The 26,923-nt window shown below is 45.5% G+C and overlaps 1 protein-coding gene across 2 annotated transcripts in view; it reads left to right on the top strand.

The window, feature by feature from the left end:
- Nucleotides 1–26,923, top strand: part of LOC135914534 (E3 ubiquitin-protein ligase RBBP6-like) — a 101,022-nt gene that overhangs the window by 47,889 nt on the left and 26,210 nt on the right. For both annotated transcript variants that reach the window (XM_065447443.2, XM_065447442.2), the window contains exon 5: nucleotides 22,434–22,472. In XM_065447443.2, the coding sequence (XP_065303515.1) occupies nucleotides 22,434–22,472 (39 nt within the window). The remainder of the gene's footprint in view (nucleotides 1–22,433; nucleotides 22,473–26,923) is intronic.

Here is a 26,923-nt window from a genome sequence, read left to right as displayed (position 1 = left end):
CCTTCCCACAAGTCTCGAAGCATGCGAAGCAGAGACCGCAGCGAGCGACCGCACACAAGCTCATCTGGCGAAAACCCCGTAGCCGTATGCGGCGCAGTCCTTAATGCAAACATCACCTTAGGCAGACACAGCTCCCAGTCTGTTTGTTGTTCAAAACACAATGCTCTCAACACAAGCTTCATCACGGAGTGGAGCCACTCCATTTCTACTCCACTTCTTTCCACAAAACGAGCATTTTTCTTGGCGATACTTTCCTTGACATTGCAGCGCATGTTTTCTAGGCTGCCATCCGACAAGCGCAACAGATCCTGATGGTAGCCCTGAGGCACGATCAGCTGATCGAACTCCACTCCCCTGCGGCCTAGACTTCCGGTACATGACCCCACCTCTTTCCACAAAGTGAGCATTTTTCTTGGCGATACCTCCCTTGACATTGCAGCGCATGTTTTCTAGGCTGCCATCCTTTTTTTGCTCGGCTATCAAAGCCGACCGGCTGACTAGCAACCTATTAAGTCCATCTGACATAGGCGCGATGAGCAAATCTGCAGATAGCTCTTCTAACTTTTTCGTGTCGGGCATTTCCTCTCCAGTATCTGGTGCCTTCAACGCTACACGCTCAATTTTATCCCGTTTGGACGTGCTCTGAATATCAGCTTGCTGTGCCTCCAACCCTTTCTCATTGTTCGACAACGTCGGCCCCGCAACTACCACCTTTGCAGCGAGCTCCCGAACTCTCAATCTGGTTAAGGCCTGAATGCTAGCCTCACCAAACAAAAGCCCCTTTTCGCGCAGGAGGTGATCGGACCTGTTCGAAAATAGGTACGGGTTCTGGGGGGGTAGCATAGATGACACTGCGGCCTCCGTCTCAAGTGCTCTGAAAGGTCCTTCAATAAGCACTTTTGCTACGGGCAGACACACGCTATGAGCTTCCAGGGCTTGCTTGATCCATGCGCACTCGCCCGTGAACATATCGGGTTCTACGTAAGAGTGGTGAACTACATCCATTGTAGCTGCGGAATCACGAAGCACTCGGTACTCTTTCCCGTTCAGGAGGAGGTCTCGCATGTAAAGCTCCAGAAGCTTCATGTTATCGTCAGTGCTGCATAATGACAAAAACACGACTTTTGTTTTTGTTTCTGGACACTGCCGAAAAGTGACCCGGCTTTTGGCACGTATAACACATGCGCACTTGTCTCATCTCGAACCGCTTTCTGCGTTCGGCTTCGGCTGCCGCCGTCTCCTTGCGTTCGGTCGGACTGCTTTCACTCGCATCCACACTACGTGTGTCCCCCCTTGCTCTCATGGGCGTGAACTTCGGCCTCTCAAACTTGGAGCCAAATTCACCCTTTTGACCGTCCTTAGCTCCGCGAGCCCGACGCATCACAAGCTCCTCAGCTAGCTCGGCGGCTTTATCCACCGTACTAACGTCTGGCCTATCCAAGACCCAGTACCGCATGTTCTCAGGTAACCGACTATAAAACTGTTCCAGCCCGAAACACTGCAGAACTTTCTCGTGGTCACCAAACGCTTTCTCTTCTTCGAGCCACTCCTGCATGTTTGACATAACTCTGTAGGCAAACTCTGTATATGACTCACTTCTGCCTTTCTCATTTTCCCGAAACTTCCGACGGAACGTCTCCGCTGACAGCTTGTACTTTTTTAGCAGACTCAATATCACTTGGTCGAAATCCTCTGCCTCCTCTCTCTTCAAGCGAGCGACTACGTCGGCCGCCTCGCCGGGTAACAAAGTGAGCAAGCGCTGTGGCCACGTCTCTCGAGAGAACCCCTGCTTCTTGCACGTTCGCTCAGTGTTAACCAGGAACAAACCAATGTCCTCTCCAAGCTTAAACGGCCGCATCAGGTCAGTCATTTTGAACGATACTCGTTCTCATGCACCGTGTGCTTGACTTCCATTACGAGTGCGTTCCATCTCTACCTCGAGATGCTTCATTTCCAAAGCGTGTTGACACTTCATTTCCAAAGCTCCTCTTTCTCTTGTTGCTCTTCACATTCAAGTTCCTGTCTTTTTGCCATCTCCCTCTCCTCAGTGGTCTCAAGGCATTCCGACAGCTCGTCACCCTCAGCTTCTAACTCTAGAATAGCCCTTAGCAGTTCTGGTTTTCTGAGTTTGTCTGAGACATCCAGACCCAACTCTTTTGCAAGCTCCAGCAATTTCGGTTTGCGCAACGACTTCAAATCCATGGCTGCTCTGAATGCTGCTTTCTCTACTGCCCACTATTGTCTTGCCGCAAACTAACCCGGCAGCAACGACAACCACAATTACCAGCTCTGTTTCTGACACTAACAAAAGCCTGGCAGAACTCTGAAGAAAGTACCGCACTCGCCAAACCTCGCAGCCAAGAATTTAGGGCAGTCGTTCCGCTGCAGGCAACCAGTCATCACACAGGGCTCATTCTACTGCTCCCGCATGGTCGTTGTGCTGCTCAGCATACAGTCGACTGCATATCTTCGCTGCTGGCCTCCGTTGTCGCGATCCCACCGCTGACAACCAGTTGTTGCAACTGGGTCGCAAGCCCCAAGGGTAGCGTTGGCCTGGCGGCCTGGGGCACAGCTGGAAGCATTCGAAGGTCCTGGCAAATGATGAGTCGACTGCCGACAGAACAACTTGTTTATTCTCGCATCACAAAAGAGCGGCCGGTCAGGTCGACCGAAGTGGAGAAACGGGAGACCACGCTACTCGACGGAAGAAATCGAAGCCCCTCCGGCGTCTGGGGGCAGCTGCCTTTTTACTCTCGGTGTCAAGGGCAAAAAAGGAATGGCTCGGAAGAGGCGCATGGAACACGTCGCGACAAGTATCCGCCGGGCCGGCGCCAGTCAGACCTCCTCGCTTCACAGTTGGGGAGCTCCTCTCCCCAGCTGCTGCACTTTGAGAAGCGTGGGCACCAACATGCACACACACACAAACACAAGCACGCGCGAAGACACGTGGCATTGAAGCATGCCTGGACACGCTTAGCAGGAGGCATTGGAACAGCGCTGAACTGGCCAAAATGTCCGCCGCTGTGAACGAAGCCCCGGCGTCCGTTGCATCCGCGCCGGCTATACCACACGTCGGAGGCGAAACGTAACAACTGCAAGGCCGGGCTGCTGACAAGTTGGGCAAAGCGTGGAACCAATCAGCGAGTTCAAAGCAGCAACTTGAACAAGTATAAACTCCTCTTTTGGAGGTGTGGGAATGGCATTTTCCTGTGAGCCAGTCAGCCCGAACTTGTGCTCCGTTGCTGAAACCGCGCGAAGCAATTCTGAAACTCTCGACGCTTGCAGTTCTGCAGTTTGCGCAAACACAAATCGTGTTTTCAGGTGAGCTTGAATAGTGCGACGTTCACTGGGTGAACACTCAACACTGCGATGAGCGGCAAGGACGGCTGCCGGCGCAGCAGCGAGCATGCGCCTGCGTTGCAGCTCCGTCGACGCGCCGGAACTCGTCAGTGGCATGGAACTGCCTTCACTGGTGGTTGTTGGCTGCGGAGACATCTCGGCGTTGAACGACTCACCACGGAAGCGTGTCTCTGATGCTCTGCAGTCAGGCGGCGATGACCGCTGCAAGCCCACTCCGTGATCTGTGCTGGACGAACTTGTGACGGGACACTCGCGTACGGTGAGACTCACTGGCATGTCGATCGTCACCGGTGAAGTAACAGTGCGCCCGCGCTTCGACGGCGAAAGATCATGGTTCGTCTCACTATCACTGGCAGGTGCTCGACTCGGCGCAAGATCCCACAGCACGTTGGGCGCGTACTCCGGCGATTCTGAAGACGCTCGGCTCGGCCGAACCACCTGCTGAAAATGGCTGCTTCTTCCTTGCTGTGACAGGCTTGCGTGTCCGCTTCCCGTAGGCATGCTTCGTCCGGTACTTCTTCTCGAACGCGCGTGGATCCATTGCACGTGGTCGAAGTCCTCGAAACACAAGAGAAGGAAAGGCCAGAAAGGCTTCCCAGCAGCGGACAAAAGCAGACGCTCCTTGCCATTATGCCGCGGCATCGGCCAATGAGGAGCCATCTTTCCTTACAACACGGTGCAGAGACAATCGGGGCGCGGCAGCCATTGGCTGCTCCGTGCTGCCACCCTCTGGTTTTTCTTTTTTTGTGCGCTTGCTGGCTGGCAGGGGAGGAAGGGAAGGGCTGGGACAAAGAGTCGAGCTTTCCAACGATACCAAAATGGCGGCGCGATTTCGGGCGGATGTGTGGACGCCGGCACCGACAAATATATTTGTTTTTAGTGCTTAGAGTTGGTTTTTGGGTGAAAATTTTAGTACAAGATAGAAATGATGCTGTAGATTCTGAAAAGCGTACTTTTCAAAAATCTATTTTTTTTTTTTTTGAAAATCGCGATCTGATCCCCGCTTCCCCACTTGAATGTAGCGACTCTCTCATGCGTTTCAAGCCATCTTTCCGGGTCTTCGAATGGTGGGGGACGCTGGGGCTGCCATTGGAATGGACTTGGTCACAATCTTCCTTCTCGTCTCGGGCAAAAGTCCGTGCTCGGGGGCAGTCCTTGCAGCCTGCTTCTACCGCGCTGGTTCTTGTTAACGTTGAAGTCTTCCGCGTTCGGGCTTGGGTCACGGCTTTGTGGGGGCGTCCGGTACATGAACGCAAAGCAGCTCCACCAGATGTCACGTGGTGATGACGAAGAACACAGTAGCAATACTGTGAAAGACAAAACTAACTTTTATTGGGCGAACTTGTGCTCTCAAGAACAGCTACACTCAATTAATGGCGACAGTGGCGAACACAGTCGTTTGTAAGTAAGGCCGTTTGTAATAGTAAAAGGCTCCATTCACGCATAAAGGATGTCTGAATAGGTCACTAGGCATGGAGAGTCAAATTTTAGCACATCATGCTAACTAAAGGAGCTGGACAATTACAACATCAAACTACATACAACCCAAGCACCAAGAAAGGAGCAGTGCCCATTAAGCAATGCAATATTGTCGCGTCGTAGTGACGGCTAAGAAGGCAGTAAAACTGCGATTACCGAAACGAGCGTGTTATTGGGCGAACTTGTGCCCTCAAAACAGGCTACACTGAAAGAATAACGGTAGGGGCGAACACACTCGGCGATCGTCGAAAATTTGACCGATGGGTCAAGCGCGTCCGCTTTTCTACATCAATCGTCGAATGTTCCAGACTAATCACAGGGGCCTGCGTGCCTCCCACAAAGTTCTACACCATTTGCGTCGCGCATACATGCAATCGGATTACGCAAGGTTCGGCAACAACAGGCAGCGGGTAGAAGCATCGATAACATTCCAGAAACTTTCTATACGTGCAGGCGCGTCCTGCGCTGTGCGATAACATTTGTTATGCGGCGAAGCGTGTTGCCCGATAAAGACAAACAAGTACACGTGTGAATACTTTCGAGCAGGATACTTTTCGTGCGGCATACTCGCGTTGGACGCCGCCACCATGGCAGCGACCGGAGGGATTGGTGCTGTAGCAATATACAGTCAAACCTCGATATATCGAACACGGATATATCGAATTATTGCGTATATCGAACAATTTCTATATCACATGGAAAATCGCATGCATTTTTAATCCTTTATTTCGAACGGGGCCGGATGTAAAATGGATATATCGAACTCCGCCGCCCCAGACCAAGTGCGCTCTGTTGACAGGAGGCGAGCTTTCCCGCAACACTCTTGAAGATAGCGGCGGCACGATCGGCGTTCCAGACTGCTGCGTACGACAGCTGCCCACATCGGTTGCGCCGAGGGCGCCATTTGAACGTAGCGGCGTACACACGCGGTGGCTTGGAGCCAGCACGGCCGCCTCGATCACGCGCGCGCCTATGCGCGCACGGCGGGACAAGCCGCCTCGATCGCGCGCGCACGGCGAGGCTTTCCCCCGCCGTGCGCGCGTGATCGAGGCGGCCGTGGAGCCAGTTGGAGCGCTTTGTCGGTGCTGAGCCACACATCATGTGCATTGCGGACTTTGTTGGCGGTGACGACAGCACCGGAACAGTGGCAGAGTTAACAGATGTGGAGATCGCGGCAGAAGTGACTGCTGAGCGGCCAAACGAAGACGCTGCCGAGGCTGATCCCGCAAGCGCTGATGTTGCCCCGCTCCCGACTGCAACTGAGGCTGTAGCTGCTTTGGCCGTTGTACGCCGCTACTGCGGCGCAATAGAAGGCACTGGACCGTCTCTTGTGGACTGTTTGGACTCTGTTGAGGGCGCCGTGGTCAAGCACGCGTTTGCCAATATGAAGCAGGCTACGCTGCTTCAGTACTTTCAGTGAACTAAATAAATACTTTGTTTGAAGCTTCATGCGAGTATCTATTGCGCCACGATTTGCGCTAGTTTTTGACGCGTTTTCTACGTGATTTTATATATCGAATTCTGGCTATATCGAACTATTGTGCGATCACCGCGCTGTTCGATATATCGAGGTTCGACTGTAGTAACACCAGGTGCGGCCCTCTAGCTGATTTAACGAGAGAAGCAAAATGCAAACTGGCTGTAAAGGCCAGGTATACATGTTCTACATGCGGCAGACTTTCAGGAATGAGTTTCTTTTTTAAGTAAAACACCCGGACTCCAAGTTGAAGCTCACTAATGAATAGCTGGCGTCATTTTCGGGTAATTATCACCACTCAACACTGTCAGATGACAAAGCCAACAATATGGTTTGATATTTGACTTGTTGGGAGTCTTTTTATCACAAAAATTTGATGTTAATGCTGCATTACCACAAGTGGCAGGTTTTTTCTCAAGTTAGCCGCCACGCCCCCTTTCGCAACAACACATGCACATTAGTTCTCAAAATGGCGCATCAAAAATCAGAACGTCACCAGAGCGGGAAAATTTAAACTGGTTCTACAGGTGCACTGCCTAAACTAATCACTGCATGGTGCTAGGTGCACGAGAAAGGATTCCAACATGCCGAAATCTGTGATTTAACGCTTCGGTTTGAATAGGCGTAACGAAAGAGTTAAAGGGCTTGTTGAGCACGACGTCGTGCCTCCCGGATTGATGGCGAGCTCCGTCCTCCCATCGCGGAGTGTCTGCTTCACACTTGCGGTCAAGTATGCATGCATTCATCACAGCATCCTCAATGTTGGCACCTCGACGTCATTGGTTGCTTATCCAGTGAAATGGGGCCGTTAGGCGTAATCCTGTGAATGTGAGTTTTTGTGTCCCAAGGTCTTAAGTTCCTCTCGTAGAGTGTGTCATTGAATGACAAGTGGAATGTAAACAATGGAAATCGCGATGCAGATGTGCCCAGGCGTAAAATAGGGATGATGATGATAATATGGAATGCCTGGTCCGGGCTCGGCCGCACCGCTTTTGGGTATTACTGCTTTACTCCTGTTCATTTTCTTTTGATTGGCTTATGCCCGTTATTTCAATTGTAGGAGCGGGCTTTTCCCTCCATTTATTTGGTTTACTTTTTACACTTACTGAGGGAACCAGACTTCGAAACGGGTCCGTTAGGCCTAATCCTGTTGTGCACAGCTTGGCGGCTCATCGCTTGATGCCTGCAGTCATCTCTTATTTGTAGTTTGTCCTCGATGCATCTCTCTTATGGCAACTCTATCGATGTTCTGGATCAGTGACTTGCTTCTTTACTTGCCATACATGTGTAGGCGTCCAAACTTTCTCATTGACATTGCAGCAAGTTTTACAATCATTCAGAAAGCCCCTGGAGAGTAATCTGAAACAGGCTTTTGTTTGTGCTTCCTTGCGGCTGCCTGAAATGCCGCCGAAGATGCACGCTTTTTGTCCGGGCCAACTGCATGGCAATTGTTTCTCTCGGCTGCCCTCTGGCTACCTTTGCATGTTTGCTCTAGATGCGGTTCACGCAGTATAAGTGAACTGGACTCTTGCTCTCTGAAGTTGAAACGCATAACGGCCTCTGCCACAGCGGCCTTAACAGCAAACAATGACACATTATTGTCTTTTTGTGCAAGGCTCCAGATGACTGAATGCAATCAGTGCCACGTTGGCATTCTGTCTCTTTGCTCTTTGACATCTCTGCAGGAGCCTTTTATTGGACAAACGCTCATAAGCAGGAAGCGCTGCATTGCTGACAGCCTTTGGCAAGTTTTGCTTTTTTGGGGTGGGCTCATTCCTTGCCATGGCTGCATTGTGCTCGCACCACGAATTGGTGCGATGGGGACATAGGCTGTAGTTCGATTTGTCGTCAGTGGAGGTTACATGATACGTAGCGCATAGAGCCGTGTGTATTGCATCCACATTTCCAGAATGGGATTTGAGAGCCCAACTGTAGTAGTTTGTCAACTTTGTGGTAAGGTCACCAGTGGGACGGCCTTTACCACTGATGCACTCCTTGCTCTCCCCTTTGTGCTTCTGCACAAGGTTATGCAGTGCAGTTCCCATGCTTTCTACACCTGGGCCGGTATTTTGTAGTGATGCCTTTTCCAATACTATGCTTTTTCAGGCTTTTCGCGCTTGGCCAGTGGTCAGAGTGACGGTCTGCCCACATTATCAAAGGGATCAGGCGGCCGTGTGTGGTGTATGATAGGAATAGCATAGAATAAGGCATAAGGCATCGCTACGAAATAGAGGGCCAGGTTTGCACAATCTTCCTTATCAGCATTTATGAAGCCACACACTTCGGCTTCGTTGACAGCATTGTACGACCGGCTGTCACAATAGCAAAGCATGCTGTATACCTGAGGCCATGAAGTGAAAGGGAGCGCTGAAATAAAATCATTGCCACCTCTTCCATCTGGCTAGCACGTACCATACCACATACCGTATTTACTCGCATAATGAACGCACTTGCGTAATGATTGCACCCCTGAATTTTGTCGCAAAAATTCGATTTCTTTTATTTCCCGTGTAAGGATCACACCCCGAACTTGCCGCAGTGATATGTTGTGTGCCAAGTCTAGCTAATATTGATCGCACTTACCATCTGTCAAATGCTACGCGAACGACTCTTCAAGACAAACCAAGCGGTCTGCACGCACCAAACATTCTCAAGTATATGCCTCATTTCATTACTTTCATCAATTTCCGCACTTCCATAACAAAAAAAAAAAGCTGCAACCGAACTTGCCTTTATTATGTGTAGGTTTTATAATGGTCGTGGTCAACAACAAAAAAGGTACCTTTAGATTCTTGTCATCTGCACCCAGAAAAAAAGCAATATGGATTGTTCATTCTTTCTTCCCGTTCCTTCTTTCCACGTTTTGCGCCGCAAGCATTGACAGCTGTGCACCAGCTATATCTCAGCATGCACTTTGCTAGGCCTTCTTGTTTCATGTGGGTTTTTCTAAAGCATAATCTAATATAAGCAATGAATGGTTTAGGTGTAAAAGAAAACTAGACGTGGTCACCAGCACAGAAGCGGTTGTTAAGCATTGCATATGGGCATCTTACGCGAGTTCTTTATTTGCTTTTTGGACATTGCTTGACACAGAATGGCTTTTGTCTTGAATAAAGGTCTTATAGCTCATGCTGTACACTAAGACGGCAGGAGGATGTTAACTGACCTCCCAGTATGAGATGTGTGTGTATACGATTAGCTGTTAGTGTGAGGTGAGACAGTGCTGCAAGGCAAACCCTCAGGAAGTTCCTTAGCGTTGGTGAATTTTGTGAACGAATATTTCCAAGGGTGCATCTGCTTACTACTAGTATGCCCGAACTTAGGATGCACACACTTGGTGAGCTGCACCTTGCTTTAGAGTTCCTATAGCATCGAACAGTGATATACATGTCTGTGTTGCTTAATGTACCAGATTAGGGCTGCTGATTTGAGGCTAGCTTCAGCCTGGGGCAAACCTGTGGCATAATGGCATAAGTGTCATTTGCACTTTGTGTGATGCCATTTTGGATAAAGCTTTAACTCTCCTTTTTATCAAGGAAAGTTCAGAAATATGCACTTGTGGCGATGCTGGATTGCAGGAGGAAATTTTTCAGTGAAAGAAATGCCGTGTGTTTTTTGCCCTATGTGAAATGCCCACTGCAAAAAGGATGGCACAGTGTGTCGTTTCACCTTCCTGGCATCAGATGGCACCACTGTTCATTTGACTGAACACATCTGCATTTATAAGGCACTTCTGCAGGCAGTGCATGCTTCATATCAGGTATATGCTGCATAGGTGGCCTGTGGGCGAAATTGAGTTCAAATGAACAGGCAGTTGCTTTGTTGTAAGAGCCGTTTATACTGGTCTCTTGCATTCATGCAACATTCCCTGGGCCTCTGCTGTGGTGGCTTTGTGGCTATAGAGTGGTCGTGGATATGACTCAAAGCAGTGGTAGCTGTGTTTGAATAGGGGCAAGCAAAAACGATTGTGTGCTGAAATTGTGCGCGCGTCATGGAGCCCCTTAATGGTCTGCATTAATTCTCCCTCTCTCGCTGCTCTCTGTCAACCTGTGTAGCTTTAGATGCAAAAACATTTTTAAAGAAAACATAATTGGCACTGTGGTGTTTCAGCTGTGCAGCATGATAACTTTAGCATTCCATTAGTGTCTTTCATAGCCCAAAACATAATTACGATTGTAATTCCGTGCATCCAATTTTTTCATGGGTATGCCTCAGGCTGTCATCGCACCTTGCCAAACGTCATTGCAGCTCTGATCTACTTGTCTCGAATTGTTTTTTGTCTGACCATGTTTCTGCGTGTGTGTGCCAGTCACTTGTGATATACTTACTGCCTATTACTGAGTTGTTTGTACCTTCGCCAACTGAAGGTCAACAAGGTACCTGAGAAATACTCACTTATTTTTCTCACTTCAGGGATGTGCCATTTGTGCCACCTGTGTTGTATTTATTATTTTTTTGTCTTCACTGTACTGTGATATTTTTGTGCACTGACGCATTGGTGCTTTCTTTCAGTTTTTTACTGTGTCTTTCTGATAGTTGCCAAACTTACCTACTGAGAAAAACGTCTCAGGGGTACCCACCTGTTAGTGATGCAGCTACTCACGAGCAACAGTTGTACTTGATTTATGTTGCATTGGTCATTTGTACATCCTCTGGATATTGAGTTTTGAGTTCTTGATTATCCAAGCATAAAGTAATACTACTGTTGGCAATGTTCAATGTTTTATTCTACCAAAGCAATAGCGCATGTTTCATGAAGACTGACAAGTTGTTTGTTGCAACATTTGCGGACTAGATCTGTTTGTGCATGACTGTGCTTTGGCAACTCCTGGCAACTTGTAAAAGTGGGGATTGGAAATTAAGTACGCTATCGCTTGCTTACGTTCAGATTGATCTGTTACCGACAGTGACACAATCCTCATAGAGAAATAACGGTTACGGTAAAATAACTAGCCCAGTGTTGCACAGGTGCCCTGAGGCACAAAATAAATTTTTGAAGTTGTTTTTCGTGTGCCGGTGATATATTGCACAATCTTTTTATTCCTTTTCTATTGTACTGCTACCCTGAATTTCTGGCTGCAATGTTTGCCTCTCTTGGACCATTGCGTTTGGTTTTTGTTTCAATAAAGACCTGTCTTCGATCAATCAGTGGCAGCTTGTCACTTTTTACTCTTAAGGGAATGGCTTGCAGCATTCGATGCTGTTACTCTATAGTAAACAGGATATTTATCCTGGAAATGAACTTGAGGGTTTGCAATACCATTCTGAACCAATGCTTTGAGCTAAAAGGAGGTGGGGGAGCATTTTTTGCTACCCTTCATTAGAACATTCAAGTCCTTAATCGGTTACTCAGCAGGTATTGTGATTGTTAGTGGCAGAACCCTGGTGAAACGAATTTATAAATTGTGGAAAGAACACTGTGCAGACTCATAAAATTGTACCACATACGTGCCATTACGTGTGGGCAGTTAGCCAGCCAAATAATGTGGGAAAACTCGTGACAAAACCGAGCAAGATGGAGCCATTCTTCACCTTCTAAGTTCTGTGGCACCCGCTGTTGGTGACACTAGGTTGTAGTACCTTAACCCCCCAGTTGTGGCTGTTGATCACTGTAATGTGATAAACACGAAAAACAAAAAAGAAATTTAACCCATATGACATTGTTGCACACAACTTCAGAATGACCCCAGTCAAACTTCAGCAGACCGTAATAAGGTTCAGCTGCAGTCTTTTGCTACTTTAAAGGGCCCCTCACCACGTTTGAGCATTGCAAACCGATAAGCATGGTGTGTACGTCACACGGTGGCAGTCGTGCCTCCAGTTTTAAGTGGCAGCACGGCATGAAAACAAACATAATTTCAAACAAGCTTGCGGGCCCTTCCTCTTGAGAGAGGCCCATTTCCAGCCAGTGTCAAGGTAACAAACACGAATTCCTCTACGTAAGCCTCGCTGCCTTCAACGTGACTGGTTGTTGCACATTATACGAGTAAAACAGTAGATCATCCAATGCAAAATGTGCATTGTTGCCACTGCACAGCAAAAAGAAAAGAAAAAGGTGGGGTTGCAACGTAAATGTGACATGGTCCCTTGGCTCCAGTATGGGAGGAGGCATGGAAGAAAAGACACTTGCGAACATTAGTCAAGGCAGAAGGAGAGCGTGTACGTCGGCAGTGAAGTTCATCTACTGGCAGCATGGCAGCACAACATACCGATTTCTTCCGTCTCCTATAATAATGAACTAATTTGAGATCTTTTTGCAGCAAGACATTTCCTAAACAGTGCCCTACAACTTCCGCTGTAGAAAAAAAAAATTACACTGCGGTGTCTCCACATTTTCTAATGTTGCACGCAGTGGCGTGGGACAACTGCTTCTGTCGGTGTATTTTTGTTCTGGGAATCAATGCTGTCACACTCCGGTTGTTCCACTGAGATTTTGCAATGTCAAGGTTACTCTAATTGTTTCCACACTCAAACTGTGCACAGTAAGAGCATGATAGCAGTTATTGTGCTGTTACAGCTGTCGTTACTAACTGCAGCCGTACTTTGGCGACGTTTTTTAACATCTTGGGGCAGGTTAAAAAACAAATGCTGGTGACCCAAATTAAGGGCCCTGCACTAGAGCGTATCTCATAGTAGCACCTTCACTAGCATCCACTTACACACAGGGCTCTTTAATGGACACGAGTGTGTGCATGTGATGATTCTTTTTGCAAGTCATTTACAATGGCCGATCACTTAGTAACTCACACTTGTGGCATTCCATCACTAGTGCTTGTGGCTGCACTCAACAGTGTTCACTCATATTTTCATTCATTGACCTAGAGTCGGTGTGTGGACCTTTGTGTCAAGCTGTTGTCTGGAAAGGTAGCTTGCTGGACTCGGTCATAGATATGCTCAGCAGAAGTGCTTTACTATTACTCCCAACACTGGCTCTCCGCATGAATTCCTTTACTGAGCTTTGCATTTTGCATTGCATAGACAAAAACTTGGCGCTATGGCACTCAGTGCCAGCCAGAATGGGCTTGTGCATTTACATCCTTTGCCTGAGCGCCTGCCGTGATGGCTTGGCAGCTAACGCATTTTGTGTCGGCAGGATGGAATAATGCTTGCGTACGTAAATCTCCTGGTGGACAATGTTGGCAGAATTAAGTGCTTCTTTATCATGAGCATTAATTGACAGTTAAGTTGCTGCAAAGGCACTAACCCTTTGAGGGTCGAATTATTTTGAAAAAAACTTTCCCAGGTGGTCAAATTACTTCATTGCGGATTTTGAATGTACAAGATGTACAAAGTCGGGAATAAATAGTAAAAAATAATTAGGAACAGTATTTTGGTGTCGGCATCACTCAGAACTGCAAAGTGTTCAATAGTATTTCCAAGCGTGGTACTCCTTGAAACACGGGTCTACGCACAGCGCCTTATCGCAATCTGCACACCTCAAATGCGTGTCTGTTCTCTTGGAGCGAGGAGTTGTGTTGGCGCACACGACACTTCTGCGTGCGGCTGCCTTGGGCAGAGGTCTGAGGCATCTTCTCGCGTAAGCGCGTTGCCGCAGAGAGCGAGAATACCTCGTGAGCGGTGGTGACAAGCAAGCTCAGTGCCAATCATGATAGAAATCAACTTCTGCCGCCCCTGCGAGAGCCTGCCCAACAAAGAAAAAAATTGACGTTTCGCGCGCCTCCGTTGCGATCACGCGGCGGAACCGAAACCGCGAAAGCGCGTTGCCACTGAGAGCGAGAATACCTCGCGACGGCACTGATAAACAAGCTAAGAGCAGCGACAATTAAGATAGAAATCAACTTCCACCACCCTGCAAGAGAGTGCCGACAAAGAAAAAACTGACGTTTCGCGCGCCTCCGTTGCGATCACGTGGCGAAACCGAAACCGCCAAAGGGGCGTTGCCGCAGTCTGAGCGACGCGCTAAAGCTAGCAATCAGTTCTGTTTATCTCCCCAAGAAACTAGCGCCGATTTCAAACGCATCTTGTAAGTGCTAAGAGGTGGCAGCACCTCCCGGTTAGCATGCATCGTCATTATGGCGCGAAATTTCAAACGGAGGGTCGGAACCGTACCAGTACGGCGAAGACCTTGCGGATCAGAAAACCGCCGCCGTACATGTACAGCAAAAACCGTCAAAGGGCTAAAAACGGAGTGAAATTTTCGTTCTATTAGTGGAGTGTGTACACTGCGCGATGGGCCTTGGTAAATGCACTGAATGGATTTCATCTGAGCAATGTAAGGAAGCATGCAGGAAGGTTTGCCAACGTTGCCGATGCCATGATTTAATGGGGCACGCTTGTGCTGCTTCAACAGCGTTGCAACCTGAGCCTGTTGGAACAGCTTCTTGACGTAGGTAAAAAGCAACAAAAACAAAGGGACTAGAAAGATTGGACATGACTGACTACCAATGAAGTGTTAATTACTGAACCACCATTGCATATACTGGAAAGGGAAGGAGGGGGGAACACATCACACTGTCTAAAATACTTTGCTTGTCGAGGCAATTACAAAATGTTGGACTGGCCAGACATTCGATGTGCAGTGTATCAACTGTGCTTGTTGCCATGGGTTCTTCAAAAGAAACCAGCACCTAGCATTTGTTCAGGATGGTATGGCAAGACCTAAATCGGTGTGCACGAAATGTGGTTGGGGAGTCCTGAGTGGTGGCAGAAACGCGAAATGTGCTTCACAGTTTGGAGCCATGCCAGCATGCTCTGGAGCTTATGTTTAATTTCTCACAGTAACGAACCTCTAGGTATCACGCAAAGCTAACACTGCTGGGACTGTGTGCAGTGTGGCTGATGTTAAAAAGCATTGCCGTGGTCATTTTCGTTTGTTCAGTGCCTCCCTCCGTACTCTTCGGAGACACTGTTAGCATAAATTGAAATGCGAACCAATAAGGCTTAAATAAGAACAATCTCCTAGGTGTAGTTTCCTGAGGTCTCAGTTCGGCATGGATGTGTAGCCAGTTAACTGGCTATACATGCTGTTAGCCAAGACTGGAGTCTGAGCCCATTTCCTGTATTTAAGGTGCATCCAAGTGTTGCTCTTCGTCTTCTCTTGAGGGCAGTACTTAGCCTTGGCTGCAGTAATCTCCACACATTTTGGCACTCAGTAGCAACGAACTGTTTGCCAGTGCTTTCTCAGGAGGCTGCAAACAGCCGATTTCAAAACTGTGCTTCTTGAATTGCTAGGGAGCGTCGTCATGTTGAGGTGGCTGCTTTTGCATTGCCCTGCATTTGGCAAAGTTCAGGCACACTTGTGAGTCTGGCAAAAAATCATTTTCGCCAGTGGATTCAATAGGAAGATGTGCACTGGCTTGAAGTTCGCATTTCAATTTGCAACAGTATAGCTGACCACAACAGTTGACAACGGGAAGCTACTGGGATGCTGAAATCGTTAGCAGCCTGTGTACCCGTCCTTGAGGTGGGAACTGCACACAGCAGTTCGTTCATGGCAAAATACTTGTCGGTCAAGTGCTGCAGCATAACCGTAGCAGCACGAGCGTCTTTGTTTGCTTTCCCCATCTGCCGTAAATGTTGTGTCAACTTATGTTTAAAAAATACTTAAATCCTTGTGGTGATTTTAGCACTTAAGCAGGATTATTTACTATACAAAGGCTCTGAAGAGCCTCCTGTGTTGTATTTGAAACTGGGCTGTGTGACACTTCGGGCAGCACTGGTGAAATCTTAACAACTCAATTCTATTGTTGGGATGATGTGGCATGTTTTTGATGTTGCATGTGCAGAAGTTTTCTTAATAAAGTTTTAGCAGGGATTTGTCATTTACATTGTGCTCTTCTGCACATGTCACATGGGCACAGAAAATGACATTAACTTGCTGATGCCTTAAATTTTCCATGTCATTTCCATGACCCCACAGAACAAAGCTCTGTCATTCACCTTAACATCGTTTGTGACCTAATGCGTTCGCCATAACTCATTCGACTGAGGAATGCGCACTCTTATTGCCTTAATTTATGCATTGCAGTACAATTCAAGCATTCGAAACAGCCTCTGTCATGAACGTAAAAAGAAAGACAGAAAAAAATGAAAGGGAAGGCTAAAGAAAAGAAAAAAAAATGTAATGTAGTTTTTGTCAGGAGCGGTAGTGAGCAAACTTCCACGGGTCTGTGTTGCAACGGCTTTGATGCTGCAAATGGGATTTTCATTTTGGGCTTCGAATTTGGCATGCAATGGACCAGAGTTGCTATGATTGGCTGCAGCGTTTTTAAAGACAGCAACAAGCTCAAGCTAACAGTATCATTGTATGCTTTTTACATTTCACTATTCATGAAGCTGAAGTAAACGCATATCTATTCTTTAATTACGACCCTGAAATTGGTCACTTTAAAAGGCACTGTTATTAACATAACAGATGTCATTAAATTTGGACTTTGCCAGAAGAAAGTCATTTACTGTGCCCATGTGGCATGGATATTAGCTGGCTGCTTTCGATATATAAGAATCTGTAGTCTGTTCAGTTGAACCAACATTATCTAAAAAGCAATGATGTTGTCAATTGTGGCTCGTGTAGCAATGGAAACCTTATCAATAATTTGTTATACAGCCTGCAATTTTTGAAATTATTTGCATTTGTTCTTGTCCTTCCTTCTTTTTTGCTTTGGACATTGTTATCAAGTGGGGTTGCATGTTCTTAGATGTGGAAAGATATTTTTCTGGTTCCTAATGCTGTATCCTTAATCTTCTAGGACATGTCAGTCAGTGTCTTGTAAGCATATTACACAATTTTGTATTGTCTGTGTTTCGGCTAACCTGCCAGTGATGCTGCTTATTGATGAATTCCTTTGCCAAGGCGCTCACGTGACTGTTTGATCTAGAAATAATTTTGTATGCAGTTTTGTGACCTTCCATTGGTTCTGTTGTCATCGCGAGCTTTGCTTCCTTGCTTTGTTGGGAGGGACGAAAATAAAGCCTAAGGTACCAAGGGGGAATACTTGTATACCTTTTGAGGGTAGTCATCAACATTCAGTATTGATGTGTTGTTCTGTAAGCTTCTCTGTAGGTTTTTGCGAGTGTCAAACAGACCGTCGCTTGTAATCTCCCCGCTGTCATTGCCACAGTGCGACCCCTGCCATGTGCACAGCTCTCGGCATACCATGTGCAACCATTGCCGAAGCCTTCCACTCTGAAGATAACCAGCGTGCCATGCAAAATACCGTCCCATAGCCCCGTCATTGAAACATACCTTCCCACCACCGTCGTGTGCATCTATAGAGACTGCTCTCAAATTCAACAGTGACCGTTTGAGGAACACAATGGTGCTAGTGCGGAAAGCGTGTGCGCGTGTGCATTTGTGTTGTGCGGACTCCCTGGACTGCACGGGACTGCTGATGTGTTTTAGCAAATCTTTTGTGTGCAGCGCGTAACCACATTGTTTTGGAATGCGAGTCGTGAATTCAGTTCAAAAGACAAGTTTTTTTTCTGTTTTTTTTTTTTCACCATTTCGCTTATTGTGCTGTGTTTGTACAGCTGCTGTGAACCTGATCATTGAGCTGGTATAACAGAGCAGTCTCAATCATTGGTTCACTAATGATTGCCACTGATGTCTCTCGCTGATGCTTAAATGAATGTCATTTGAGATTGTTTTCACAAATCGGCTTCACATGGAGGGGCCTATAAAATGAACTTTACTTAAGTCTTGTATGGGGACTCTGATCTAGGTATTTTCTTGAAACCTCTAAACAGTTGATCAAATTCGTTTATAGCTCCGTTATAACCTCATACTTGATGCCTGGAACTTAGGTGACTTTTCTGCTGTGACATCCAACCTAATTGGCCATAGGCACATACAATGGGTCTGGTTAGAACATTTGGTATAGTTAAGCAAGCGTGGGCTGTGAATCTCAGTATTATTTCTTCAGTTCAAAGGAAAAGTTCAAGAATGACGCCGTCAATCTGTATTTTTTAATGAATGAGGTTGCTCTGTAGAAAGGGCAAAACCACAGTCTGGGTTCAGCTTGCAGTCAAGTGGTGCTTTTGACCGAGAAGTCAAAAGATCTTATGGGCTAGTGCAACTTGTATGACAAAAAAAGGTTTAACCTGACTATCGTTACCAGCACATTTGATTGCACCAGCTGAACCAGGGTGGTGTTGCGAGGTTCCTTCCTTTTGGCTGCTTCCATCCATGTACTGTTGTACCATCTGTCGCGGTACTGAGCTCAGTTTTGATTGACCTTTGGTACTCTTCAACTTGTAGTGGCATGTCGAGATGCGTGAACAATGTCATTTGTCAACGCAGTTAGCGCAGATTGTGTTAGTATTGCTGGAATGCTCTGATGGTGTATTGCTCACTGATTCACTTGAAGTGGATTTCATTACTTGCCTCCCAGAGGGGAGCTGTACATTTCCGAAACGCTGGTGCCCAAATAAACACCCTTGTGTCACTTGAGTTCTGCATGCAAAAACAGTCGAAGTGTGCTTTCCTGTGACCTCACTACACAGGTGCATCACTATATCCCCTTTTTTTTCCTCCCCGTTCATACTCTTTCATCCCATTGTTCTTAAGCCAGCAGTTTTCATCTTTTGAAAAAAAAAAAACAAGACTGGGCAGTTCTTTTTGTTTGACTTTTTGTTTTAAACATGATGGCAATACTGGTTTCCAAGATGGCCTCTTGTAGTTAGTGCTTGTTGAGCTTTGCATTTTCCCCTAAACCCATTATGAAAACATCAGCATAGATGGCTTTAAAGGTAAACTGCAATGAAATTTCGGATTGCATGAAAAGCATAGTTTCACATAGTGTAGATGTTGAGCATACCTCTGGGCAAAAACTTGCTTTTCCTTACAATCTTCACGAAAGGAGGGGCTCTTTTGTACTGAAATAAAAAGAGAAGAAAAAAATGTGTTTGTAGGGAAGGGTGCAAAACCTGAGATGTTGAGAACTAGCCCACGCACTTGGGCAATTCCTACGAGATGATGCAGTGCCAACAGTGTGCTGTAGGTTTTGGAAGCCATTTTGGATCAGCATCATATCCCCTAACCACCAACCGTACATGTCACTTGTAAAAAAAAAGTTTATTGCCTACCTTGGAGATTGTTTTGACTGTATATGCTACTTGTTACCAATTTAGCCAAACTGATTTTGTTGCAGAGAAATGCCTCAAAGGCAGCCACTTGAACAATATGTACTGCTTTGCTCATCCTTAATCTGTTGCTGATAAACTTGCTGTGTAATTTCTGCAAATACATTGCACTGAAGTACGCTGCAGCTGGCATGCCACGGCCATAGATACTGTTGGTACATAGAGTCAGAGTTGCGTGCAACAGATGAATCTAGCTGTAAAGTGCTGAATGGAGGTTTTTTGGACATTTTGAGAAAGGCTGCTGGTAAAACACAGTATGAAAGAGGTGACACAAGTGCTTATAGGCAGGCAACGACTTATATAGGTGGTAGTTGTAGGTATTGAATCTTTGATGTATCAAGGCCTGCCAATTTGTACCTTTGAGCCAGGGAAGTAGGACCAGAAATGGGATGACTGCACACAAGAGTGGCAGTAGCGCAGGCATTGCCCTTGTTCTAAAAAATCGGGTTGCCCTATTTTCTGTATAGTTTTCCAGTCTCTGCTTTTCACATATTCAGCTTTACACACCTTAAGTGGTGGTGGTGGTTGGACTTTACATTTGCCCAGTCTTGTTTTGTGCCTTGACTTCAGGCAGCTTACAGAGATAAATTTATCATGTTTACGTCTGATTGCATTTTTTTTTTACAACACAAGCCTGAAGGTGCACGTGTTTGAAAAAATAGTTGGGTATACTTAGGTGCTAGCAAGTTGTTTTTTTTGGTGCTCATTGGTGCCAAGGACATTTGCAAGACATTCATATTGTTTTTTTGCCGATTCATATTTTACGTACACTATACAAAAAGAAATTTATTTTTTACACGCTTGCTGCATTCGGTTTACTTCGAAACCACGATTAGCGTTTTGTGTGCAGTGTTGTGAGCCTGGAGTTAGCTTCCCATTATAGTTAAGCAGGAACTTGGAAGTCAGTGCTTGGAGTCCTGTCGTAGTAAGGCTTGACTCAAGTGCATGAGCATTCACTTCGGCAGGTGTCTGTGCAGGGGCATGTTTGCCACTGGCTCAGAGAACAGCATTGGGAGCTGGCTCGCAGCACCCGATGACAGCAGACATAACTTCTGCAGCTGATGAAAGGTCTGGTTATGTCTGCGACCGGCAGATGCTGTATGCCAGTTGAACAGTATGTTGACCGGGTTGGTGCACCACACCAAAAAATGGGTGGCAAGACGACACAGACAAGGAAAAAACCAAAATGAAGTTAACATTAACATGCTACTGACTTTCTACGGTAAAGGAAAAAAAAAACATTCTGGCATAATTCATCTCGCGATAAATGTCGATGTTAACGCGATTAGCATTGAAGCAGTGTAGCTTTCGCGCTTCCCATTGGACACGCTGCGCGCGCTATTTAGTGGTGCCACCACAAGATTTGCATGTGGCACGTGTGTGAATAGACGTTCAGACAAGATTGCCTAAATGTAAATATGACATGAGTTTGATTCTGCTTGGAAAAATTTTAAAGGATCTGCATTGTCATCGAAGAGCAGCACATAGCGAGTGGTACATGCCCTTGGCCCGAAAGTTGGAATCTAAGAAGTTCATTGATGAGTGGGCCAGGGTCGCATGCCCAGGGTCGCATGCACAGTGACCCAAGTTGGTCCGACGATTGGCTTTGAACTTCATCTTTTCAGTACAGCATCTCAATGCACTACATAATAGACCGTGGACAATTGTCAGTGACCTAAGTTGGCGGGAAAACAGTTGGAGACAAAAATAGATAGGCCACAAGGAGTGCGCGAACTATCCCAAGATTCGTAACTGCATCAAATAATTGCAGCAAAAGCTTTGCGCGGATATTCTGCAAACAGTGAACGTGTAACAAACCACAAGAACAGCAGCTAAAGAAATATTTTTGGCAGTGGCACAACGGAAAATGTTTAAAGCCCCATAACTGAAAACTTGAATTTACTGATGACGAATTGGTTGGGTCACTGGTACAACTAGCACTCGTTCCTTGTGAAGGATGCTTTCTACTCTTACATTTACTGTGACACCCTAAAAGTATGTTACAAGCACTGCCCACAAAACCGCATTGCTCCTGCTCTGTGTGCCTCCATGCTATAAAACAGTTTCAAAAGGACACAAATATTAAAAGTTTGCCTTTGCTGTGACATACCAAAATTAGCAAATGTAATTAATTGGCTTAACATCAATACAAATTATCTCAAATGACAGTTGTCTACTTGCCTCTGCATTCTTGGGTTAGCACCAGTTTTAGCGTTTTTTTTTAATCAGTTGCGAGTTACTGCCTGTCCTGTCTTGTGTCTGTCTTGGTGGTGCTACCCATTTTAGAAACTGTGTGGCAGCCTTTGATGCCATGTAAAGAAAGCCCAGAAGCCTATATTCTGCATTGCTGGCATTTGTGGAAACCACACGTTCATGCACTTAAGTCAAGCCTTACTGCTGCAGTATGCTGGGCTCTTCTCAAGATTTGTCTCCCTGGTCGGTGATGAACAATGTTTCTTATATGGTCGTTAAAACTCTGCACGTTATTGCAAGTCTACAAAAGGCTGAATAGGTCCCTAATTTGATCTAGTAAGTGTTCCACCAAGAGCTCGTAGCTCTTGTTGCCAAAATTAGTTGAGAGCAAATTATAAAAATCGATAGTGTGATTCTTGGATTGTTTGCGTTCATGGTGGGTACTGCAGGTTGTTTGTCTTGATGAGGCCTCTGGATATGTCTCTTCTGCAATAAATTAAGACGAATTGCCATCATCCATTCGTAGGCAACATAACTGCAAGTGATGCCTCTGCAGAGTGCTTATTTCTGGTCAAAGCCTGTCAGGAATGCGTTTTGTTCAGTTTCAAAGGTTTTTCAGTTGGGCTTAATATCTCCGAGATTTATTCTGGTCTTAACGCGCATTTTGATTGACCGATCACTGCAAGTTGGACATCCCACAGACACGAGACAAATACAGTTTGCAGTACCCACCTGCCATTGCCTTCTAGGGCTACTCTTGTGTCTGGGATACAAGTGTTTTGTCTAACCCATGTCATCTTCTTGCCTCCCTTTCTCAAAGCAGACTAGTTCTCCTGGTCGTAATTATGAAAAGCTGGCCAAGGTGAGTGTCTGTGTATCTTGTAGGATAAAAAGTTTCGTGTAAAATTGTGCAGCGTTGGGCTGATGTGTTGGTGCACTTTTCAAGGCATGGATCTGTACGAAGCCTTCAGGTTTTACAACAAAAGGCTGTTAAGAATGCTTTACATTATTTTGAGGTTCTCTGTGTGTGTAAAGCTAAAATTGACAATAGGTGCGCTCGGCGCTAGCATGAAATTCTGTGTTCTAAGTGCAAATCTCGCAAATGCACAGGTCCGAATCTCGCTCGCTGCACTAAAGCTCTCGTGTTAAATGCCCCACTTGTGCAGCTTTCTTTATCTTTTTAGATTATTTTACCACACGAGCAAGAAAAATTATGAGCTCTTAATTCAAGTTCAGTGTTCTCTTTCATAGTGGCACGCGGTGTACAGATGGTGAAACTGACAAAAGATAACAGATTGCGCAGGACAGGAAGATAAAAGTAATGGGCATGTCCTGCGATTCTGTTTTTTGCCAACTAGCTTCATGCTTTTTAGCTGCACATTGGTATTGCAAAAATAGTTTGACAGAGTAAGGCAGAGCGGCAATGGTGAGTTGGTACTATGGAATACTGGTGTGCAGTGCTGTAGAAGGGCACAGTTGCACACAGTTTGGGGTGCTTCGAATAGGCTGTTCACTGTGCAACCAGATGTAATTGTTTTTTTACATGTCAACAAGGCCATTGCAGCTTGCCTTGCTTACTGCGTAGAACAAAGCCGTTATGGCTCACGTCGCTGACTCCATAGAGTTTATGCTACAAATGCTAGAGAAATCTGGTGGTGGTGCCAGTCTTGTGTTGTTGGTATGGCAGCTGGGCCAGAAATGGTTGGGATGGTTGGTACGTGAATTTGTCTTAACTGCAGCTTTCTGCGAACAACCTGATTAAAGCTTATTGTTATTGCTAGTTATTAGCATGCTAGTGACTAGTCTCATTTAACTAATTATTTCTCTTTTTAGTACTTTGATATTATAAACCCTTATGTGTTCTGTAGAACATCAAAAATACTCGCCCGTTTTGAGTATTGCAGCCAAGATACCACCCAGATTTAGTGGTGTGTGACTTGTTGGGCATTCAAAACTAACAGTATACTATGAATTAGTTGATCATGTAAAGCACTTCTCTAAGTATAAATTCACGACTAGTGCAGAAGCTGTAACATTTTCTTTTTCCTTCTTTTACACTTCTAGTGTATCTATATTGTTGTTGTCAGCATTTTTCTGGAGATGTTCCATCACTCAACAAAATTAAACCTCGGAGAGATATCACAGAAGCTGCAGCGTCTTTTCTTTTCCCTGCTGGAATACTTGATTGCTGTGGTAGTTACACAACTGCAGCATCACGTTTCTCTCTAGTAATCTTTGTACAAAACTATACATATGACTTGATGTACTGACATTGCTGCTGATGGAAAACAAGCACACTATCTTCAACACGCTGCCCAACTGTATGTTGCAACAAGGCACACTTGGAACTTACTGGTCAATGCCAAGCGATTCCCTTTTTTCTGGGAAATCACTGAATCTTTTATTTGCTGTCAGACTTTTTGTTCTCATATGTGCTAGTCTTTACTAAACCTGTCTTAAAACGTAAACTATGGTTCAAAGTGGGACTGTTCCCAGGGCCTGCACAAAATCAACACAGGATCAGACACCACTTCTTGACTGCTTTTTCATTATGGAGTCAAAAACTTTGGTTTGCCTGCAGCATAAATGGTTTAACCTTCAAGATTGCAGTGAGCTACATTTAGGTACAGCTGTAGTTCGTTCTAGTTTGCAAAGTTGTTTATCTCCAGCTAACTCAGATTGCATAATCTTGGACATTTAGGTACAGCTGTAGTTCATTCTAGTTTGCAAAGTTGTTTATCTCCAGCTAACTCAGATTGCATAATCTTGGACAACTAGAAACTTGACAAAGAATGGTGAGAGGCTCAATTCGAGCTCCTTCACTATCCTTTGTCAAGTTTCTAATCTTCCAGAAATGTACCAACTCGCCCAACTCTCTTCTGCCTCATCTTGATTTGTGGTGCAGTAGAACCTCATAATAACTCCTCATATAAGAGTCATGTATTTTGCAGATGGGGTTTGCATGTCAGCACCACCTATAATAGCTGGTAGGGCATGAGTTAGTGGGATAATGCACTGTTCACTGTGTCCACGAACTGTGCACTTCACTGCAGACAAGCTTCCTTCTGACGGTCTAGTTCAGTTTCTGTTGAGGCTGTCAGGTGTTTATGGACCGGAAACAATTCAAAGGAACAAAATGTAGCAGTGATAACGCAAACTGAAACAGATGCTGAAAAGCATGACTAGGCTGTCAGTTGTGGCAGGAGGGCACTAATCCTCCAAGAATAATTCCTGGAAAGTTGCATACCTCTATGATTTTACCTTCATAAAGCTGTGGACTTGAATAAGTATTGCTTCATAGCATGTATGTTGCAAACTTTGCTCACGCACATGTGCCGCCCTTGTTTGACGCAGGATATCTTCACTAGTTGCCACCAGGGCAGTGCTATGGTCTTGTTTCATGGTGTCTATCTTACAACTCGGGTTTCATGGACCAGAAGTGTTAATTGGGTTCCTGTGCTGTCGGTGGCAGAAATAAAGAAAAAAAGGAGTTTGATTAAACCTGAGGAGTGTGAGAAGTAAATGCCAGCGCTTTTGGTGCACCCCAAGGGCTTGCATCAGAGCAATGAGCAGGCCACGAGAGTTGATACTAGGGGCCTTGGTTGCTTTTTCCAGAATCTCCACTTCACATTATTACTGTGCAGAGTAAACGGGAAGAAAGTGACTACTTTTGTCATTTATCATCTGACCAGATCTTTCTGATTGGACAAAGCTTTCTTTTATGATGTAGAAAACATCAAAGTGACCTCACTTGTAAAACTCCCAATGTTCCCATGGATATTTTTTGTAGCTTTGTTATAATGGGATTTTACTGTACTGAACTAGGAGCCTATAAGCAAGGTAAAAAATATTTCAGAGTAGGTTCAGTGACATGTTGTAGCACAGCAAATATGAGTATCAAGCTTTGGTGCTCATATGTGGGTATTGCTGCCAACCCTCACTTCCTCTTTCTTTTGAAGACAAGGTCTTCTTTGCTGTCTTCACAGGGGTTTGGCATATCATAGGGTTTAAATCTGGCTATCTTGTAACCACTTCTGGAAAGACATTTGGTTAGGGGACTTGTAAATGTCATATTAGCATGAAAATGGTATCAAATGATATTTCTCCATGCCAAAAATGTGTAGCTATAGTCAGCAATTAAAGAAACAATCATAAAGGAGTGTAATCAGCCCTAAACACATAAGGTTAATGGAGTGCACAATATCTTGCTACCTGTGCCATCTTCCAAGTATGTGCTAACTTAAATACGCACGGCAGAGTATTGCAGATTTTCTCGCAAGTCTTGTGTTTTGGCAGCAGATGCCGAGTTTGCGTGGCTCTAGAGAGTTGTAGGGAGCCGCAAAAGTTATCATAATGTAGGTTTCAATTAGACAAAAAGTGAGAATTAGTCAGAGTGAGTAAACGTTGCTGTACAGGCATAATTCATAGCAAAAAATTACCCACATTGCACCATAGACTGAAGTACTTGCAGGATTGGTCCACCTGACATCTTGGTCAAAAAAGGGAAGGTTCGATGCTAAAGAAGACGCAGTCGATGTAATTGTGCGGAAGTAAGACACAAAATGAATGAGCAATGAACATGAAAACAAGACCGACTACAGAGCCATATTCAAATATAATTATCGAATCATTCGAACCACTATTTACGTTGACCTTGTCTTCTTTGACATCAACACTTGGTGGACTTCTTTTTAGGATATTGTCATGGGTAAATATAGAATGCAGGGTTCTCGTAGCTTAGCAGTAAATGTTGCTTGAGATCCAATACCGCACTGTCACCCCTTCTCATATTTAGTCGACGTGCATGCAGCAGTTATTCAACAGTGAGAGCCTCATTCTTCAGTTGTTTCATGCGAAACACGAGTTGTGTATTGAACTTACTTATAGTGGCTGTGTATCCTTTTCATTGCTTGCAGATGGGAGTAAGATCCGATACATGTTTCGAGGGTCTTTTGTAGTTTCAGAAATGCAGGGGGATCGATTACCAATTTAGCAATATGTGGAGCTTTGCTCACAAATGTAAGCGCTGAATGCAGTAGGTAGCCTACAGCTACAAGTTTGTGAACATTGTACTGTGTTCAGTGCACTGGCACTCGGGTTTCACTGCTATCATAGAATGAAACATGAGAAGTGGATAAATATGAAATATGCAGGCCATGCATCTCTGTGCTCCATAAAGGTGCACCTCTGTTGCTGTTGCCTTAGCTTAGTATCTCTAGGGTCTTGGCATTGCTTTTTTGTTTTTAAGAAAGAGTTGAGAGGTGGGACAGTACTTAGGGCATTAAGAGGGCGAATGCAGTGCAGATGTTAGTG

The sequence above is a fragment of the Dermacentor albipictus genome, chromosome 8 (genome assembly GCF_038994185.2).
Source record: "Dermacentor albipictus isolate Rhodes 1998 colony chromosome 8, USDA_Dalb.pri_finalv2, whole genome shotgun sequence".
In the NCBI taxonomy this organism is placed as follows: domain Eukaryota; kingdom Metazoa; phylum Arthropoda; class Arachnida; order Ixodida; family Ixodidae; genus Dermacentor; species Dermacentor albipictus.
Note: the sequence above shows the minus strand (reverse complement) of the source record. Positions and strands in the feature narration are given on the sequence as shown.